Here is a 22892-nt window from a genome sequence, read left to right as displayed (position 1 = left end):
GATCAGGGGGAACCTCCTCTGGTAGCAACAATACGTCTGATTGTATGGAAGTCTATGAGAAAATTACCCATGCACAAATTATGAACATGAGTTTATGGTCTCAATCGCTAGTTTCAAGTCTTTTTCAATACAGCTTGATGTTCATTTTGTAAATTATGGTCTAATTTAGACTAAAATAGACCATAGAGGAGGGTATGCTTTAGGGAGGGGCTGCCTTGTGATTGACAGGTTGCTACCGCTACCAGAGCTGTATACGGCGTCTCTACATCATTCCTTGGCCATCCAAATATGGTCACTTCTGTTCACTGGTGGCAAAAAACCCAAGATGGCCATGGCCAAAATGCCGAACTCGAGGCAATCGGTCCACAAACAAATGGTTAACGTCACAACGACTACGTCTACTTCTTATATACAGTCTATGGTCCAAGTACAGTATCATGGACCAAAACGTATGTTGGTTAGGCTCTACTACTTTTTGTTTTTCACTGTAACACAGACAAAGGATTCATATTGTTTGTTTTTTATAATGATTTATGACCAATACCGCCCTGGCACTGTTTACTGCCCTCTGGTTGCTGTGACAAAATAACCTGATACTGTGAAATCAAAAGGTTGTTCAAAAGTTCTCCCCACAAGCAGAACAACAACACTGCCCGTTTCTCCTAACACACCCTGAGCATGAAGAAAGAGGGTGCACTCATTTTTCACTGCTGCTCACAAATGTTCACCTGCCTTTGGGCTTGAAATATTAATGGATGACTTTTATTCTGGAGTCAGTAAGTTGACCTTCACACATGTGTGTGTCTGCAGAGAGACTAATATTCCACTTTACACCACCCACCTTTTATTAGAAGAAGTGCTTATAAATCTGATGCTGTGTTTTTGCTAAATTGTTGTATCTTTATAAAAGTCAACTTTGATAATCCAAATGAAAGTAAATGGCAGTCTAAAAGAAGAGACTTGCCCCGTGATAAAACATTGTGGTCCTAGAATTGGGCTGGTGAATGAAGAGAAGCCTAGTTTCATCATTTAATCTTGATTTGCTTTAAGATTGAAAAGCTTCTACCTCAGGATTCACTCGGGTATGTTGGGACAAGAAAAAGATCAAAGAGATGAACATGAAACAATTTACCAGAAAAAATATATGTAACCATATATTCTGTTATTTGTGTGCAGTTAAATCTTGTTCTGTGTGTGTCGGGTTGTTGTGTACTTTTTGTCAGAGTCAAATCCCCTGATATTTAACTACCAGCTACCTCTCAGCAAATTATGAGTGGTGGCTCATACGACAGCAAATGCAACCCCAGACATTGCTTTTACACCCCTCCCTTTCCTCTGCGTGAATTTGATAAATGTTGACAGCAGTGCTGGTCCCACTTGCTCTGTCAGCTCCGGGCTGGGCTAATGTTTGTTGGCAGGCTGGGTCAGGTGGCGTCAAGGGACAGTAAATGGTGGCATGGTCTTAAAAGCAGAAGAAACGTGCCAAAAAGTTGGGCTTATACATTTCAACAAGATAACGACTGTTTATTAGGTATAGGTTTATTTGCTAAGAAACAAAAAACTCTTATCAAATGCTGGTAATTTTTCATTTTAATGTGTCATTAATTCTTTATTTTCAGTCCACGGAACTAGGACTTGTCTTGCGTGTGTCATCCATTCATACTAGTGATTTCAGTCCATTGACTGTAAATACTTTCCATAATTTCCCACCATTTTCATCACATATTCCTGGATTTTTATAAACTGGATGATCATTTCAGGTTTCTGAAGCCAAAGTTCAACCCTATTCCACAGACGCACAGAAAGACAACAGCAACCGGCACTTGACGTTCCTTTGTAACTCTAATCTTTTAATGCTCCAACAGGTGCTGGGGAATCTGGGAAGAGCACCATTGTAAAGCAGATGAAGTAAGTTACAAAAACAATCTTTATCTTACTTTATATTTGGGCCTTCTGTTAAACCCAGAAATGGATTATGTACCTTTTTTTTTAAACGAGTGTTTCCATTGTGAAACCTGGCTACGGTGATGGTGACACATGCCACAGACTCGCCTTATGGTCTCTTGATGAGTAATAATATATATTAGAAATAAGCTAAAGGTAGAATAATCATTGTGAATCATGTTAAATCGTGACAAGCCAGCTACTCAGCAGAGCTGCAAACAAGAACATACGCTTCCACCTGATGAGATTCTGCTCAATGTAAAAGTTGCAGTACCTCACTAATCTTATCTTCTGCGTTTGGCTTAGCGACTCGGGCACTGACCATATTAAATCAGAAATTATAGCTCAATAATTTGCAATAACCACAAAGCCATTGTTGGATACAATAAATAAGACTTCCTCCTTTGTGGTTTCTAGGGGAGAGCATTGCCTCTACTGTTTGTTTCTGTCTTTTACTTCTCATAGCACAAGAGTAGTATGAAGAGTTTGTGAATACAGAGGATGTTGTAATGTCTGTGCACCAATCAGAACACACACACACATATATGCACATGCACCCACAGGACCCTAAATTGCTTAATTATTCACATTCCTCTGGGCTAGCCAGCCATTGAATCCATTTTGTATGAGCTTGGAGCAGGAGCAGTCTGTCCCTTTTTGAAGCCAGGTTATTAACACGTACAGGCATACAGAGAAATCAGCCCACAAGACAGAAACACTGGCCCATTATGTAACATTACACAGTGATGTATCCCGTGTCAACATGACGTTACATGAGAGCAAGTTAGGAAAACGCAACCATTTTCATAAAACGGCTTAAAAATGACTACTGTTCCTTATCATACGCATCAACACACTGTTAAAAGCAGTCGGGAGTTTTACTTTAGAATTAATGTGAGGTCATCTCGGTAAACTCTCTCTGCACTTTCCTCTGCAGCCTGATGAAGTCTGGATGATTGCATCTCATGATGGGTTGCACAGACACTTAGTTCCCTATCTCTCAGGTTCTGAACAATAACATTACAAGAGGTAATCTCAGGATACTGCATCAGCTGGATACTGCAGAGTTTCACTGTGTGTGAACCGCACTGCTACGCATCATCCTTCACAGCATGCTGACATGATAATTGAGGTGCAGACTGTACAGTATATGCTTCCTGGTAGACGAGGTAGCAATTGTATGCAGACAAAAAAAAAGCCACTTGTCAGCGTCAAATTCTGGACACCCCAATGTTATTACTCTTCATGCGTTACTTGATTTATAACGGTAGACATTTTTTATGTTCAACTTAATGATTGATGGTTTTTAGGAATGTTGCTGAAATTTACTCACTGATAATTAGTTAAACTGCTGTGAAACTTTAATTTCAATGTGGCAAAAACGGCTACCCACTTGTCAGCAAACTATTTTGCATTTAAAACTGATACAATCAATGATTTTACTTTAGCAATGGATCAAATGACGACATGTCTGTGAATAGGGCTGCTCGTAGTGATGAACCCACAGATGATTGTTACACTGCTACCACACGGTATCTCTCAGCATTACTGTTTGTTTTAGTGTGTTTACAATGAGACAAAGGACAGACTTGAATAAACACATCCTTCAATATACACTTTAATAGATGTTGCATATTTTTTTTTCATTCTCAGGATCATCCATGAAGATGGCTACTCAGAAGATGAGTGCAAGCAGTACCGAGCAGTAGTTTATAGTAATACCATCCAGTCCATTATGGCCATTGTTAAAGCCATGGCCAGTCTCAAGATAGACTACAGCAGCCCTGGCAGATTGGTAAGACACACAAGCATACAGATACTCAAAAGATTGTATTTGTATGACATGAAATTTCCGCATATCTACTAAATTTATTAATAATGTATTATTATTCTTTATTTTCATCCTTTTAAAAATCGTATAAAATACCAGTTGCATATTTGTTGCAAATATGAAGAGATAATTGTTGAAAATCCTTGGTTTTATAAGGGTGAGAGCAGAAAGCGTTGTGTGAGAATGCAGAATTTTGTTGGCTTTACTAAGCACAGACGGATCAGGATCTCCCTCAGGCCGCAGCAAACAAAAAGCCTGTTTTATCAACAGCATCTTGTAGTTGTATATCAGTTGCACCCCTCAAGACTCATGCTTGCCCAGAAGTGATATCACAAGAGTTTGCCTTTTGCTTCTACAAACACACCATGTCCCTCTCACTTTTCTCCCTGTTTCAGAATAATTATGGAAGAAAACTCAGTTGCCCATTATCTCTGAAACAAACATTTTACTCCCTTACTTATTCATATTGCAATGTAAACAAAGCAAAGAAAGAATATTACAAGACTGTGATGCATCTGGTAAAAGAGGTTTGTTCTCATGCCTCTTCTCTGCCATTCTTATTCAGTCAATCACACTGGTAAGCTGTGCCAAACCAAATGTTGCATCACATGATTTCCAACATTCACCTGTTAATAGCTTATTTTGAGCTCTAAAATTGCTCTTGGTATTAGAAACTAGAACACAGTACAGTGCTTCTCTGATCCATCTTTGTAGCTAGCGGGGAAGTGATCCTTGTCTTACAGACTTCACCTCCTCCATCTTTGATCTGTTTTCTCCTTAAAGTTGAAATGGAGAGAGAAAGAAAAAGCTGCAAGTGTACTTAATGCCAGCAGAGGCAGCGGCACTGAGGGCTGTTTTGGGGATTTGATTTATTTGAAAGTGCTGGCACCACACATTTTAACAGCACATCTAGTTTGCCAGGTGCTCTTTGCAACCTCAGCAATGACACAAATGAGTTTCTTGTTTTCAAGGCTACTGTCTGCCTGTAAAATGAAAACTTTGCAGGTGGCCAAGGAATGTCTTTCTGTGTAACAGAAATGTTTCTGTGCTTTAAAACAACTGATTCATCATTTTATGTCTTTTTTGAATGTCTGTTTCTCCTTTTTGTCTGGATTAACATTACATCCCCAATCTCAATTGACCATCCCCCGAACAGTGATTGTCCAACTCTAGCAACTCTAACCAGGCAAATCAGGCCAGTCAAGCTTTGGATTTTTCCACATGTTGAAGCAGTGTTTAATGGCAATGTCTTTTCGGCCTTTCAAAAACAAAAATGTGGAATTGGAATGTATTAAACATTTTTTATTTTTTTATTTGCTACAATATAAGATGCAAATGTTAGCAAATTTTGGCTGTTTCTACCTACAGTAGTAACCAAGCATTATTTCCAAGGCCTAGGAGCAAATCATTTATCAACTAAGCTGCATTAGTTTGTGTGTTAACAGTGTACCTAAATAGAAAAAGGCCCACCAACAATACACTGTTACAGTGGCAATCTGGAAGCTTTTCATTTAAATAAATATCTGTTAAGTGACAGATCTGACACGGAAGGAGTTAACACGATGGTGATTGATCATGTGGCCCACTGATGAAGTATTGCAATATTTATATATTTGCATATATATATTACAAACTGGGTGGCTTCGGCAACATTATCAGAAAAAAATGTTGTATAAACATAAAAGATGTAACTAAGCAGTAAGCACACACTTCTGACAACGTGATGGTCATGTATCAACAAAAAAGACTCCAGACTGCTCAACTTTAAGCACTTCCTTTTTCATTTAAATAGACATTTTAAACCAACCAGGACTGATATATTAAGATTGCCACTTTAAGCATTGCCTTACATTTTTCCTTATTAAGAAAGTCCTTTAGCGCCATATCATCTATGTAGCCATTAAGTACGTATTAAAGGACAGTTTTTACAGGATTCTTGTTGTAAAACGAGTCAGCTTGAAAAGTCAGCTAGATAATGTTTCCACCAACTCATGAAGCTAAAGTTAGCTTAACTAGTTAGCTGCTGATAAATCTGCCTGCTTTTGTGTACCTATGTTTTAAATCAAACCCAGTGTTTCACTTTTTTTCTTTTACCGATATGATTATTTTCTTTGACTCGTATGATTATAATTTATATCTTTGGGACATTGTACTGTTGCCTATCTTTGGATTGCACATTTAATGTGATTATTATATTACATTATATGCTTAATCCATTCATCAAAACAATTTCATTGACCAATAACGAGAATAATTAAGGGCAGCTCTAATTAACACACATTCACAATTTCATCATTGCATTTAATAAACTCTTATAGAACACATGCAAGAAGACACACGCACCACCATCAAGTCTTCTCCACCCTGTGAACACTTAGCAGCCTATGAGCAAGCTGTCAGTGAGGTCTAACGGTGGCTGAACTCATTCCTGTGGAGGAGTGTGTGTCGGTGTGATTTTGCAGTGAGACCAGCTCATGTGTGCTGTAACTGGAGCTGCAATAAAAGGATCGAGGACTCTGCTGTGGTCATTAGAGCTTTTTTACGTCTGACAGATCTGTCGAATAGCTGTATGTACGTGACAACACTCTCACCGACTCCCACACATGGCAATTAGTGCGATAGCCTGCCTGTGCTTGCACACTGCAGCCCTGTAGAAGTACACAATGGCAATCGCACACAGATTGTGCATGAGTGCACACATGCATGTAAATGCACACAAAAACACTTGTAAACGAAACCTCAACGTGCACACATTAACCACACTATTTGCTTTTTAGTTTGGTTGAGGGAGGAAGCAGAGTTCCAGTAACTTATGATCCAATAGTGGAGCTTAAGACCAAAATCCATTTTTTTTTTTTTTTTCCTCAAATGTGACAAATACACAGACGGTAACAATTGTGAAATGTATTCTTCATTGTGAATCATTTTTCATGTTCATGATAACTACATACATATTCAAGGAAACAGCCCCTCCTGCAGTCAGAAACTGACCAAAACCCTTCATCTGTGATTCATTATTGCTTTTTGTATTTTATTCATGTCACTCTTTGTGAAAAAAGGGTTTCAGAATATTTTAAATTCCATGCCAACAAGAAGATGGAGAATTGAGAGAATGAAGCAAAGAGGCAAATTTAAAAAGCATGATGTGTCATAGCTGCCCCGCATGCGGTTACCTTGAGTCACACCAACATATCTTGCATGTGCTCAGCCCCTAGTGGCTGCCATCAGCTTCTAGGTTTCACTCATTTCATCTTCAACTTATTTTGCTACTGCTATCATAACAGTTGCTTCCTTGGCAGTAGTTTAGAGACACGGCCCTCTATGACCACACATTATTTATTTAGCATTCATCCAACTACGAATGGTTGAGAAAGTGTGTTTGTTTTTGAAGAGCTGTATTTGCTTTATTTTTCGCTTTAACAGATCTAGTCTAACCGATTTGCTCCAATGTAGATCACAGATATTATTCACTTATTCTACGTTTACTGTTTTCAATTTACATAGTTCAAAACTTAATTAATTGTGTCTTTAATGGATAGGTTCACAAGTTTGCCTTAAAATATTACTGAACTACGCTGTAGTTGTTACTCCTGTCTATACTGGCTGCAAAAAAAATGCCTTGTGAAAGAAATTTCAATAAAATATATAAGGGACAAAATTGACAGTCATTGCTCACTCCAAAAATGCATTTAAAGTAGAGCCAAAGGTAATATGAGGCTTCAGCAGTCTGTGTTAGACAAATAAAGTTGGTATCTTCTAAAGTATCCAATGGGCATGCAAGTGTTTTAATGATCCATTATTATCGTTTCAGTCCACACCCAAATCTATACAGTGGATTGCGATGATGTAACAGTTTTCATGTACAGTTTGTCTTGGCAGTGATGCCCCCATTGTAACAGTCCTGTCTTGTGTCCTTGTCGCCCCCTGCAGGACGATGCGCAGCAGCTTTTCGCCTTGTCTGCAGCTGCTGAAGAACAGGGCCTCTTTCCTGATGATCTGTCCAACGTGATCAGGCGATTGTGGGGGGACAGCGGCATACAGATTTGCTTTACACGGTCGCGAGAATACCAACTCAACGACTCTGCAGCATAGTGAGTGTGAATTTGTATGTGTATTTTATACTGTGATGCCGCTTAGCAATCAAATACATTTGAATGCTTTTTTCTAAAATAACTTAAACGTAGTAATGCCTTCTAGACATGCACCGGCCTGCTTGACTCATTTTTAATATCCCTTTTATAACATTCAGGCTGTCATTAACAACGTTGTCCCTGCATACCCTCCTCTGTGTTTCACCATTATAAATGTAAATGTAGCCAATTTGGAAACCTCGCAGCTACCCGTCAAATCTGCTCTTTTTCTCATCTTGTATACATCTTCTGCAACTGAAACACTGCACTTAAATTTTATTTTAAAAGGAGTATAAACAGCTCAAGAAAGTGACACTGATAAAGGTTTGGGTGTTTGTTTGTATTTGGTTCATTGTTGTGCTGATTAATTCCATGTTCCTCTCATACAAAGGGCTGTTTAATACCCATGCCGTTAGGGATGTTGCTCTCTTGGCGTTGTGATGGCTATAATATTGCAGTCCTTTCAGCCGCTCTCATATGCACTGCTTCCCTTGGGAGCTATAGAGACTAGAAAGATAGTCCAATAACCTTCATTTAGTGAGTATCTCTACCTCTCTGAGGTTGATACTTTCATACTGTAATGTAATAAACAGAGAACAAAATAGTTTGTCTTCAGAGATGAAAGATTTGCAGAGACCTAGATTAGTCTCTAAGAAAAGTATGAGATAGTTATAATATATATCAATAAGTATGAGGTTTTGTTGGCTCGTTATTTATTATCTGTGGTACAATGAGATCTGTACAACTGAAATGCCGTGTGTATATATATCTTTCTTTCTGTCTGTGAAGCGAGGGTTGGCTGGGCCACTAAAGCTCCCAGCTGGCCTTGGATGATGATGCAATGCTTGTGTAAGTGGAGTAGGTTGTGTAGAGCATGGCGAAGATGCTTCCACACTCTCCTACTGACCAGACAAGAAGGGCAAAAACAGATATGAGAGTGAAACGAGTTATGAATGGAGACAACTTGATGTCTTTTTCCTCTGTGAGAAATTTAACTTTGTGTGATGTTGTTTTCAACATGTTTGCAACACTGCTCTTTCAAGTAACTGACACCCCATTATCTTACTTTTAAGAGGCAAATCTGATGGACAATTTGGAGTCTTATTGAATTTTTTAAGATTGTTTTAATCAAATCACAGTAGGAAGGAAAAGTTATCTCTTTTTTTCACTAATATATGAAATGAAACGAGTCCCCGCAAGCATACATCAAGCAGAGACACTGTATTAGATACAGAGCTTTACACCAGATACTACCTGCATCTATTACAGGAGATAAAATTGTATAGTGAGATAAATAAATTGAAACAGAAAAAACACCAGATATGCTGCAGCAGGCTATAGGACAGCTGTGCAGTGTATAATAATTTCCAGCAGCATATTTAAACTTACGGAGTAGGACACTCAAGATATTTTGGAAGTGAGGCTATGGTTCCCAAGCTGCTATCAACAGGACAGGAAAGCTTCCAATTAGAAGTGCATGTTTAAGGCCAATAGCTGATGTAACAAATGGTGATGCGGAATGTCTGTCGGAGCTTTGGGGGAACAGCAGCACCAACATTTCATCCACAAACCTGTCCTGAAGTGTCAGAATTGGTCCGGCTAGTGAGCTTACTTATGAAAGCAACGAGCGCTAGCAGTAGCATGTGACAATGGGCAGGCCACTAGAAGTTTGAATAGACTGCTTGATTACATACATTTACAAAATGTTTTAATCAATGTGAAGTCATCTGTTGCATGCTCCAGTTGCCTGTTCCAATTTACAGGCCTCACTCCATTTAGGATTAACAATGGTATGCTACTGGTATTACTGGTTTAACTATGTTGCAGGTTGTCCCTTTACGACAGAGTTGCTTTCTGTACCTGTGCTATAGTTAGCCACGCTTTACTACAACCATGGGAATTCGTTAATGTGTAAAGTCCCAGCAACATAACCATAGCCACTGTTCAATAACTGTCCCGACATGGTTAAACAATACTTTAATAATAACAATATGGAAACAATGTACAATATGAACAGGGTAACCTGAATCTTAAATTCCTAGTCTATTATTGAATGCAGCAGAACATGACTCACCAAACTGCTACAGTAGAGTTCAGCAGTTCAAGGCAGTTAAGTAAAATGCAGACTATGACTTATGTTTTCTCTCTCTCTCTCCCTTGCAGGTTGCAAATCATGTTCACTCTCAAATCGCTAACCATGACATCATCTCTCTCTCTCTCCCCCTCCCTCCCTCTTTCTTTCTCTCTCTCTTGTTCTTAGTTACCTAAATGACCTGGAGAGGATAGCTAAAGCAGATTACATTCCTTCCCAGCAAGATGTGCTGCGAACTCGGGTTAAGACCACTGGCATTGTGGAGACTCACTTCACTTTCAAGGAACTGCACTTCAAGTAAGGCCATAAAGCACTGACCTGATTTCAATGTTAATGGACTTCAGATACTTTGGAAACAAAAAAATAAATAAATACACTGAAATTACACAGCTATCTCCTCTCTCACACAGTCTCCCTTTTTATCAAAAATAGCCAATGTGATAGCCCAGGGAACTCTTAGCAACTCACCCAAAGTGAGAGGGTGTATTTGACATGAACAAACCTCGGGGGTAGTATAGCCCACAGTGCTCACTCTTCTCTGATGCTTGTAGTGGGATTTGGTGGTACATTAAAGAAACTGCCAGTTGTCAGTTTGTCTTACCAGCCATACAAGAGCACATGAAACATGACGGATACTGAATAAAATATAACTGTCCTTGGTGCTATTTTGGGAGAGCAGCAAGGCAAAACCCAACTTGGATATATAAGTAAATGCGGGTATGTCATCATACTTTAAAAAAATTGTTATTGAATAAGTCTATTTCAGCAGTGACATCACCATACAAGCCTCCTCCACACCTGCTTTAAACAGGTTGCTAGATTATATTTTGTTCTCAACATTAATAGCATCAAAGGGCAACTGACTCTCCTGACTTGAAATGTGCAACTCAGCCACCTAGAAGCCAAATTATAACAGCAACTAAAAGCTTAATAATTATCATGATTGAACTGAATGCTGAGTGTATATATATTAGATCCTTCCCACTGTGCTCTCGCTCAATGAAACCAAAGCTCTACAGATCGAACATTTGAACATGTCCTCCATGTTACAGCACTTTAGGTCTTACATAAAATATGCTCTGACCCAGTCTGAGCACTCGTGTAGGATAATGATGGATGTATAGATATATCTCTTGATAGAGGATGTGCTAGAGATACAGTAAGCGTTTCAATATTTTACAACGGGACCTATACTGAAGCAGATCCAAGTCTGGTATAGTGTTTAGTTGAATACACAAACAATGTCATATAAAAGTGCAAAGATCACAGTTGTTTTTGTTGTTTTTTTTTTTTTTTAGAAGTGTAAAATACATTTTGCAAAGCAGCTAAACGGATCTGGATTATAAAAGTCAGCCACGTGGTTCTGGTGTGACCTGTTTCTTGATAAACTCTCTGATATTTACCTTCTGTCACAGCCTCAATATTTGGCCTGAATAATACATGGAGGCAATCAATGAGAAGAAAGTCACGTTTTTATAATTCTGTCCTGTTTGCCATAACAAGTATGGAAAGGAAATCTTTTCACATTGACTTAATTTAGATTTTTCAGTGCGTCTGCTAACCTAAACACTGCAAATGGCCCTTTGTATCATTCAAATATGATACAGCTAATGGATATGGTGGACTACCGTTGCTCTTTGATCAGTGCTCAGCTTCCCCATAAGCCAGGGCTTTGCTCTGCATATATTCAATTTGCAATTCAATTTACTTTGTAAAGCCCAAAATCACAAATTTGCCTCAGAGGGACATCATCCGTCCCGGGACCCTGGCATCACTACAGGTAATATAGAGGCCGGCCTGCCTCTCGTAGCCCCACATTGACGCCTGTCGTCTTTCATCAGATATCTGACGGATGTCTCTCCACCTCTTCACCGCATTGGTTTTTAAAGAAGCCTCATCAAAACGTGTACATGCACGGATAGTGTCGCTCTTAACTTGCTATTTTCTTCCCTCTTCACTGTCGTCCTTTCTGAACGGCCCTCTTCAATACCCCGTTCCCTATCGGCTTCACCTTACTGTATTTCATTGTGATCTCCTTCCTCCACATACAATGTATCTCCTTTGCTTCATCCCCGTTGCAGAATGTTTGATGTTGGAGGCCAACGCTCCGAGAGAAAGAAGTGGATCCACTGTTTTGAAGGAGTTACAGCCATTATTTTTTGTGTTGCACTGAGTGCTTATGACCTGGTGCTGGCTGAGGATGAGGAGATGGTAAGGAAAAATCCCCCTTCTAGCATGCGTGTCTTCATCTTCATGGATGATACAACTTTACTAGCTTGATAAAGCTGCTATTTGGCTCATTTGCGGTACGAGATAGTTTAGACTGTAAGGCATTACAAGGCATTTAAAATCACCCATCCTTCCTCTTATTATAGCTCAATGATAGTGAGTGGTGAAATTTTCTCAGTGGACTTTAATGATCCATTTACAGTTGAACCATTGGAGTGTAATTATGTAACTAGAAAATGCATTTCCTGCTGAAAATGCGTTGGAATGCTGAAAGCTGAAATAAATTGTAAAAGAATTGCTGAAAATTAAGAAATGGGAGACTACCCGTCTGAAAAATGTTGAAGCCTGAAAGCATTTAAACTGCACTGCTGAAAACCCTTCTAGTTGAAATGTCTCACTATGGTGTCTGTAGCTGAAAGTATGAGGAAGAAGGCTTTGAAAGTTGAAGTTTAACAGGATTTGAAGATTTTCTCCATAGACATCCCATTCAAAAGAAAATTGCAAATAGCTTAATATTTCAAAGAATTTAAAGATTACAAATATCCAAAGTCATTTCACCCCTCTCCTGAAAGAGCTGCACATTTTGATATTTGAACGGTTTCTGTGGCTTAAAAAATGTCAGAAGTAGTGATATTTGTAGTAGTAGTACTAGAAGTTGTAGTTGTAGTAGAAGTATTATTAATAGAAGTATTGGTAGTATTAGAATAAGTAGTAGCAGTAGTGATATTTGTAATAGTAGTAGTAGAAGTTGTAGTAGAAGTATCATTAGTAGTAGAAGTATTAGTATTTAGAAGAAGTAGTAGTAATAGCTGTAGTAGTGGTCGTGGTATTTAATATAGCAGTAGTAGTAGTAGTAGTAATAGTAATGGCAGTATTTGAAGTAGCAGTAGTAGTAGTACTAGTAGCAGTCGTACTAATAGCTGTAGTAGTATTACTACTGGTAGTGGCATGAATAGCAGCAGTAGTAGTAGTAGTAGCAGTTGTAGTACAAGTAATAGTAGTAGTGGTAGTAATAATATTGATGGTAGCAGTAGTAGTATTGGTACTGGTAGTAGCATGAATAGCAGTAGTAGTGGTAGTAATAGCAGTAGTGGTAGTAATAATATTGATGGTAGCAGTAATAGCAGCAGTAATGGTAGCAACAGCAAAAGTTGTAGTAGTAATACCAGAAATATTAGCAGCAGTAGTAGTAGTAGTTGTCGCAGTATTAGTAAGAGCATTCATTATTTCAACAAAAAAAGCCTAATTTTGAGCTTAATGTTTAAATACAGTTAATCCATGGGGCTTTTATTTTGAAAGGGTGGGGCTGGGTGGGGGAGAGAGGGGACATAATCATAATGTTTGACACTCTCCCTGTATAAGTTTTATTTTGATGCAAAGACGTACATTAGCTGGAATGTAGCACAACATGGAAGTGAAAGCAGTGCTCTGTTGATTTAATTTTGGGTGAAAAGTGTTGATACTATTTTATTTATATTTTCCTTCTACGAGATGCACTGTGCCTGATGCATTAGCCAGAATGTAGCACAACAATGGAAGTGGAAAAGCAGTGTTCTTGTTCATTTAAACGTGAAAGTGCAATAAAAAGATGTCCCTAAAATTAATGAATAATCGTGTTGGCACATGATTTGAAGACTGGCCATCCCCTTTTTGATACTACTGAAACAGCAGCCCAACACAGCGACATGTCACCGTGCAGGACTCTCGCCGACTGTCTCTCTCGAGAAAGTCAGTACTCAGGAGATACGTGACTGTCTCTCCCCGACAGTTCACGATCAGGATAACCAGGGAAATTACTCTTGCATATGTCACAACTACGTTAGAGGCAAGACCAGTGTCCAGATATAACAATGATCCATAGAAACCATAGAAGTTCACCATCCCAGCATAACTAAGATGGGTGGGGAGCCCCCCCAGGAAGCCTGACCACAGTCGAATGAAATCACTTTTGAAATAATTAGCGCCATGCTTTGTCGTCAGACGCAGCATGCTGACTGTGCAGATGCTATGACCAGTGGTTTGGCCGTGGCCTGCCTCAGAGCCTCAGAGCTTTCCAGGTGTCTTCTGTGGAGTTGTTGAAGACAGTAAGGGCAGATTGAAGATCTAGATCAGGGGTGCCCACACTTTTTCGGCTTACGAGCTACTTTTAAAATGACCAAGTCAAAATGATCTACCAAATGCTAAATATCTATTAATTTATATACTGAGTATACTTTATATTTACAATATATGTTGGCGTACCTTGCATAACTGCATGAACCCTTATGGCACAATACAATTCTGTACATTTTTGGTCATTACCTTACTCTGATGACTTGCACTGAATGGAATTGGCCAGAGTTGCCTAGTCCGGACAGTAGCTGCTGGTAGCCCGCCTCAAGCAGACTTCCAAATGATCATCGGTTATGGTGGAACGGTGTTTGGCCTTATGTTCTTCATGTAGGAAAAGGCTGACTCGCATAAATATGTATAGAGTCGAATAATGCAGTCAGGAAGGTAGCACATTTCCTCATGTTTGGGTACTTTTCCTCTGTGAGTAAGTTCCAAAACTGTCCATGAGTCGGTTAAAAATGCCAAGTCCAGCAGCCACTGATCGTCATTTAGTTGGTTGTATTCTGCATGTTTAACGACAAGGAGAAACTCCTTTATCTCCGGACAGAGCTCTCGAAATCTCTGCAGGAATTTCCCCCTACTAAGCCATCTCATAGTGGTCGCAGTCAGCCTTGTCCAGATGTGCACGGAACAGGCGATCTTCGTTGCCACATCCATTATCTCTTTCATGTTTAGCATTTTAGCGCATAATGCTTGTTGGTGTATTATGCAGTGGTAATTAAGGAAGTCGGGGATAGCATCGTCCTCCCTGCACTTGGCAATAAATCCATTCGAGCGGCCAACCATTGTGGGCGCACCGTCCGTGGTGATTGACATCAATTTGCAAACTGGGAGCTGGGTTTTTGTCGATAAAGTTTTTGAAAGACTGAAAAATGTCCTCTCCCCGAGTGTGTTCTTTCATGGGCAGTATTGTTAACAGCTCTTCTTTTGCAGTCATATCTGTAAACACCATCCGAATGAAAATGCACAACTGGGCTGTATCACTTACAGTTGTGTGAAAGTGTTTGCCCCCTTCCTGATTTCTTATTTTTTTGCATGTTTGTCACACTTAAATGTTTCAGATCAAACAAATTTAAATATTAGACAAAGATAACACAAGTAAACACAAAATGCAGTTTTTAAATGAAGGTTTTTATTAATAAGGGGAAAAAAAATCCAAACCTACATGGCCCTGTGTGAAAAAGTGATTGCCCCCCCCCCTGTCCACAAAGAGGATGTGTGAAATGGAAGCAGGGTTTTCAGTGCTTTAGTGGCGATCTCATGATATTCAGCCTTGATTTCAATCCAAAACACCAGCAGAGTTGTTGTCTCAAACATACTTTTAAGGCCACCGTCATTTACAATCTCCAGCAGCTGATCTTCCTTTGTCGCCACATATACAGAGCGGGATTGGCGCGTCAGAATTACTCATGTTTAATCAGACTCCTGATATTGTCTGTTAAATGAAGCTTTCATTTTCTTGGAAGTTGTCGGCTCTTCTTCTGTCTCCTTAGTGGCCTTTCACCCTTTGCAAAGAAGCTCTCCAAAAGTTATTTATTCATTTTTGCTAGTTTGCGGGCTTAATTTTTGAGGTAAAGTATCACGTGACTGAGACAAGCGTCTTGACATGTGTCAGAGACACAGGCGGATGAAATTGCAAGAGAATCCGGTCATTTTTCAAAATAAAACTTCTTTCAGACACTGATAATCAATAAAATGGAAATAATATATGTATTCTTCCTGTGCGGCCCGGTACCGGTCCGCGGCCCAGTGGTTGGGGACCACTGCTCTAAACTAAAGCTAACCTCAGTTACTATAACCAATGATATAATTATCAGTGAGGTTATGTAGTCCATACGATTAACATGCAGTAGATTTAGACTAAATCATCATGATGGGCCTTAATGTTGCCACCTGTCCTGTAAAATGCATTTATCAGCTGTTTTTGATTTGTTCTGCTGTCCCCTTGGCCAGGACCATATATTTTTTCCTTTCTATAATTTCACTTGAGACCGTTGTATTCATTTTGCTTTTAAGTTAACAAAAAAGAGAAAACACTCAGTGCTTTTCATTTATTGAAGTCACAGGAGTATACAGAATTATACTTGACCATGTGGTCATTTCATAATAAGGTTATTTATGTCTCAAAATAACTTGATTTATTTAATCAGTTATATCAGACAGATGGTAGTCCACCCAGTCCTTTTTACCTGTTGAAATCATTTTAAAACAGGCAATACAAACCGAAAAATGAGAAATCATTAAATACAGTCTGGTTTCCAAATATAAACAAGATTATTAGACATACCAAGCACATATTATCAGAAACTAACATTATTCTTTTGCCTAGAATATGTAAATCCCATACTAATAGACAGTTGTGATCAGCATGGACGCATACAAGCATAGACTGTACATAAGAGGTTACAAGTAACATTTCTCAAAGCCATGTCTTTGACTTTACCACGCGCTCCTTCACCGTTGTAGTTTTCCAACCAGGACTCCAGGTCCCAGGTGCGTGTCCCTCTTAGAAGCTCTATAATCCAGCCTGGAACAACGGGGGCTTCTGTAGTGAGTTCATAATATTAATAAAGAAATGTCTTAAGTGATTGATTAGTTATCCGCTTTTCCCTATTCAAAGGAGTTGTTGTCGTTAGCCGAAGCCTATTGAGCTCAGGATGTATCCAATTGATGCGTTGATTAGTCTTCTTCTTTAGCTGTGTCTTTATTGGTTCACAAACAAACCACAACTGCATACCGCCACCTACTGTATGGGAGGGTGTAGTCATGGCACTAAGAAAAGTAAGTAAAGTAAGTGTAGTGACTTTAAATGGCAGGCTTCATCACAAGCATTTCAGTTAGAATTGATTCTGTGGGGCTTTTATTTTAAAATGGGGTGTGTGGGGGGGGGGGGGGAGATCCTCTAAAGATCTCTAAGAACCTGAATGACTGTATGAGACAGAGAGGAGTGCGTGTGTGTCTGAGTCTGTGTGTTTATCAACATCACTAATTAGCTGAATCAGAAACACCTGTGTCCTTGCAGCCTTTTCATGGAGATAATACAGGGAAACGCCTCTCAAACAAATCCTCAAAACTCCCATAACCGTAGCTCCTATTGCTCCGATATTAATAAATGTGAGGAAGGATGAGTTGAGAAACAGATCCTGTAAAAATTGTGTCTGTAGTGTAAGAAATGTGGCTGAACTGGCGATCTAGAAATGGGATACCGTGTTCCGTGGAAGATGTTTTTGAAGCAAAATTTAACATTGGTCTCTATGGAGCAGAAAGTTGGTTTTCCTCTCAATTACAGGCTTCTGTGCCAAATGTGTCAATCTGTGGGATTCCACAGTCATTTGTCTATGACAAGGACAATATTAGCTACTTTTAAATCCAGAAATTATGCATGAAGAGTGAAGATTGTGGACGCAGTGACATCACACACTCTAAGCTGCGCAATACACACCCATTATAAAGTCAGAAAAGGACTGAAAAAATCATAAAAGTTAAATTGCTGCAGTTCAAAAAGTTTAAAAGATATCAAAAGAATCATTCTGCAATAGCTCAGGGTTTTCTCAACATTTGAAAGTTGAAATGGTGTCTGTAGCTGAAAGTATGAGCAAGTAGAAGGATTTGAAAGTTGAAGAAGTTTAAGAGGATTTGAAAATATTCTCCATAGACATCCCATTCAAAAAAAAGTTGCAAAAAGCTTAATTCAAAAAGTTTAAAGGTTATAAATATTAAAAGTCACAGCACCCCTCTGCTGAAAGATCTGAACATTTTGATAGTTGAACAGTTTCTGTAGCTTAAAAAATGAAGAAGAAGAAGAAGAAGAGGTCCAAAAAATGTAAAAACTTAACAGCATTCCAACAATAAAAGCAGTTTTTCAAGTGACTTGAATCATTTTACCCACATTTTTCTAACTGCTTCTGAATTTAAGGAGAGACCTGGCCAAAAGATGCTCTGCACTGGATATTTCTCACATTTACAATGTTAAACAACATTGTCCCCTGGTGGCAGCTCTGATACATTGTTGTACTTCAGCCATGACCGACTTTGCTCCTTTTTTAGAATCGAATGCATGAGAGCATGAAGCTGTTTGACTCCATCTGTAACAACAAGTGGTTCACTGAGACCTCCATCATCCTCTTCCTCAACAAGAAGGACCTCTTTGAGGAGAAGATTACTCGCAGCCCCCTTACCATCTGCTTTCCAGAATACACAGGTACACAGTGCTTTTAATAGTTAAAGGTTGTTGACTTACTAACAAATCACAACACAAGAAAAAGTACTCTGTCATCTTAATAACAAATCACTTCCTCATCCTTCCGAAATGTTGCTTCCCAGGAGCCAACAAGTTTGATGAAGCAGCAAGTTACATTCAGACCAAGTTTGAGGACCTGAACAAGAAAAAGGACACCAAGGAGATCTACACCCACTTCACCTGTGCCACTGACACCAAGAACGTGCAGTTTGTCTTTGACGCCGTCACTGACGTCATTATTAAGAACAACCTAAAAGACTGTGGTCTTTTCTAAAGGTAGGACAGCGGGACGATGAAATATAAAATATTATGGAACAGCTTTAGACAATTTAGGTGGCTCGGAGCCTAGATGCATCGTCAACTTATCACGTAGTCGTTCAATAGAAGATTAATTGGTAACAATTTGATAATTGATTCATTCTTTTAGGAATTTTTAAGCAAAAATGCAAAAAAAACAACCTCCAGCTTCCTGAATGGTGGGTTTTTATTTTCTTCTTTTTTTCCCCTTTTCACAATAACCTGAATATCTTTGTGCTTTGAACTGTTGGTTCCATAGGAAACAAGCAAATATTATAAACAATGACAAATAATCAATATATCAAGAAAAACTGCCCGATTAATCAATAATGAATGTAGTTGGTAGTAGCAGTCCTAATGCAATCACAGATGATTGGCATCCTAAAAGTGAGTTTTCTCACTTTTAGCAGCTTTAAATCTGTTAAAATGACTAAATGCACCAACTGTTATTCAGCTTGTTTATTGGAACTGGAACAACTAAGAAACACTGTGTGGAGCTACGTACTCACGGTGTTTGGTTCTTTAAGCACAACTTTTATAATCAGAAACAAAGTAGCTAACTTTGGTTGTGCTGGTTTCACTCACCTTTTCAAATTTGAGATTTTATAAATTCGTGCTAAATGAATAAAATGTGTTGGGGTAGCAAGTCAAACCAAAACAGGATAAATTAGTCAACATCAATTTAAGTCTGTTTATTAAAACAGTGAAATAAAAGCTCTTCTCTCATTTTCTTTTTATTGTATTTGTGTAATGGTGCTTTTCTGTTGTTTTTCTGTTCATGCAGGGCAATGCCTGACGCACACAGACTGCATGAGAGACTGCAACAGCCATATGATGATTACTGCTTTTCATAATGAAAACCATAACAGACTTGATTCCTAAAGGGGAAACCTTAAAGACCTTTAGGTCATGGTAGGCGTCTAGGCCATGTCCTCTTCACCCTCCTCTTCAAACTCCCCCTCTTCCTCAGCAGTGGCCTCCTGGTACTGCTGGTACTCGGACACCAGGTCATTCATGTTGCTCTCAGCCTCCGTGAACTCCATCTCGTCCATGCCCTCAATCAGTTGTGTTCATATTCCTTTTATATATACATTTCTTACTGGTCTTGGTGTTCTCATACTATTCATACTGAGTGCCTGTAAATATACATTTGACCAAGGACCCCTTACTGGTTTGTAAATTACATTTGTAACCCAAGTAATATTATACAAGTGGAAGATAATTGTTGGAAGAGGAAAACATCATTATAATAAGCCATTTTCTTATCATGCAACTTGGCAAATGAAAATTCAGAAAAATAAAAATATTTTTCATCCTCAAAAGGCCTTCAAGAACCAATTTGAGAACCACTTGTACACTGTATTTATCTCTACAGAGCTCTCGGGTTGTTTTTGGTTTTCATTTGACTTCATTTGCTTTTGCAGTTTAGTAAGAAGATACAGTACAAAAACAACTTTTTATAACATTAACTTCTGTTAACTAATGTTGGCATTTTATGAACCTTTTGACCCTAGAGCTTATTTTTGGAAGAAAACAAACAAGCATGAGAACGAGATGGATAAAGGGAAAGTGTTTTTTTGTACAATGTTTACACAGAATCAATATTCACAGATGTATTATATTGCATTGTCCTGCATGACCGTCCATAGATTAGCTTGTACCCTCCACAAACTGAATAACATTCCTAAGTAACTTCTTTGAAGAAATAAAACAGAAATGCTTATGTGTCACTTTTAAGAAATCTGCAAGATTTGTAAGTGCTTATGTCTGTTCCTAACATGTATTGTTTTGTGGTATTTGTTCCATTCCAAGTCTTTTTACATGTTTGTGCCTTGATATCTGTTTACACTTGTTCTTTAGAGACATGCCATCTCCATAGTGTGAATTAGGGCTATTTATACTCCACTGCAGTTCACATAATGATTTAAGTTGCATCACAACACAGAGACAAATGGATGATAGTCAGTCACTAATGTTAAGATAATAGTAATTCACTTGTTAAATGTAAATAAAAGTTTACTCGCATGATCTTTTATTTTACAGTGTGATGTGTCAAAGGAAAATGCATAAAACACATACTCTTCTGATCCGCTGTGTTTGGACCAAAACTCTACCAAAAAAGAATATAGAAAGAGGACGATATGGTAGAAACTGAACCTCAGAGGTCTATTGTTTTATTTCTTTAAGGTAAATGGGTGATTCGTAAATCTTTTGTGCCATTCAGTCATTGGCGGAAAGTAACTGTATATATACTGAAGTATTGTAAGTATAGTTTTAAAGGTTCTTGAGTGTTTCCATTTTATGCTACTTCTACTCCACTAGAGGGAAATATATTTTACTACACTGTTTATTTTAAAAAGATATAGTTAGTGGTTACTTTTCAGAGTCCGATTTTTGATATACGTGAGCTTATAAGCTTTTTCACCTATTGCTTGGGTATAATTAAATTTGCACTAATAGTGCCCTGATATCCACCCTACCCATCAAATATCAAAATATGTATTTACTGTATTATATATATATGGAACCTAGAGGCTTTAAACATACACACTTGTCATAGGTGGTAATTTCACACAGTGTAAATGACGTGTAATTAATGCACAGCTCAGGCCATCGCATTGATTAAGAAACTGTTCAAAAACAAAAGTTTTGAAGTAAAGAAATGTGTCAAGTGAGGTTTAAAATACATTTCTTATGTTAATATGTAACAAAGTTAGCAAAAATAAACTTCCACTTTTTTAATACTTTTGGACATATGTCAAAAACTAAATTTTACCTCAATTAATCCTTTGGAGCTCGAGATTTCTAAATGTATCTCCAATGTTAACTAGCAACTTGAAGGTCCTCTATACTGTATTAGATTGTTACCACTTTTAAAGATTGTATAAAAAATGTTGACGTTTTCAGTTTTACATTTTCTTTGTCATTTCCATACTTTCCGTTCATTCTCCATTTGTACAACTTAAAATATAAAAAGTATATGAGATAAATTAATAGAAATAATGAAAAAAAAATAAGATACAAACACCATTCCAATTTCCATAGTTTCATTTTACTTTTCAATTTTACTTTTCAATTACTCAATTGAAAAGCTAGTTTAGGTATAAGCCTTTTTTTGGTATGCCTGGTCTCCTGTTGTAATAATACATGTATGACAATGTCATCCACAATCCTGTTATAAACATCTTTTTTCATGTATATTTGTACATTTATTACTTTAATTACTAATAGAGACAGTTGTTGGATTTATTAGTTTAATGAAAAAAACACTTGTTCCATGCTGGATTACAAAGCTTCTGAAAGGGACACGATTGCACCAGCAATTTAAAGTGAGAAGCACAAAGTCCAAAAATGTTAGGCTCATGAATTACTAATGGCAGAAATGTTTTTTTGTCTCACGTCAACGTTAGATGAAAAGGCTTATTCTTAAAAAATATATATTGTGTGTGTGTTTGGGTCTTCTTGAGGCAGTTCATAGGCTACAACTATTGTGAACATGTCTGTTATTTCTTTTTTAATTCTCCCGTTTTTTAATATGATACAATTGACCACAAAGTCTGACTGTTATTCATGGAACTGAGGCAGGTGCTGGATCCCAAGTTTCACATAAATCAGAATTGGCTTTATTGGCCATGGATGCGTAAGCATTCATGGAATTTGACTCCGGTTTTCACATTGCTCTCAACGTACATACATAGAATAAACAAGAAAAATATAAAAACAAGGACATTAAAGGCAACAGATTAGAACAGATAAACTAAGCATAAACATTTAACATTTAACTGCTATGTACAATATAAATATATATCGAAGAATATATATGAACATAAAGAACAACAACAATGACGATGGACAATGGATTTTAGTGCAGAATGGTGGTAATAGTGCAAATGAAGATGCAGTATGTCTGATTAATTGTTCATCAGAGTGATGGCCAGTGGAAAGAAGCTGTTCCTGTGTCTGGTGGTTTTGGCATACAGAGCTGTAGCACCTACCAGAGGGGAGGAGGTGGAACAG

The 22892-nt window shown here is 38.1% G+C and overlaps 1 protein-coding gene across 1 annotated transcript in view; it reads left to right on the top strand.

Annotated features, from left to right (window-relative positions):
* Window positions 1-20903, top strand: part of gnai2b (guanine nucleotide binding protein (G protein), alpha inhibiting activity polypeptide 2b) — a 38629-nt gene extending 17726 nt beyond the window's left edge. Inside the window, exons 2-9 of the mRNA XM_031866470.1 lie at window positions 1866-1908; window positions 3598-3739; window positions 7706-7866; window positions 10166-10294; window positions 12079-12208; window positions 18386-18539; window positions 18662-18854; window positions 19660-20903. Coding sequence (XP_031722330.1) covers window positions 1866-1908; window positions 3598-3739; window positions 7706-7866; window positions 10166-10294; window positions 12079-12208; window positions 18386-18539; window positions 18662-18852 — 950 coding nt within the window. The 3' untranslated portion in view covers window positions 18853-18854; window positions 19660-20903. The remainder of the gene's footprint in view (window positions 1-1865; window positions 1909-3597; window positions 3740-7705; window positions 7867-10165; window positions 10295-12078; window positions 12209-18385; window positions 18540-18661; window positions 18855-19659) is intronic.
* The last annotated feature ends 1989 nt before the right edge of the window (window positions 20904-22892 follow it).

The sequence above is a fragment of the Anarrhichthys ocellatus genome, unplaced genomic scaffold (assembly GCF_004355925.1).
Source record: "Anarrhichthys ocellatus isolate YVR2014 unplaced genomic scaffold, GSC_Weel_1.0 scaffold1, whole genome shotgun sequence".
NCBI classification, from domain to species: Eukaryota; Metazoa; Chordata; class Actinopteri; order Perciformes; family Anarhichadidae; genus Anarrhichthys; species Anarrhichthys ocellatus.
This window is presented reverse-complemented; position numbering and strand designations above follow the sequence as displayed.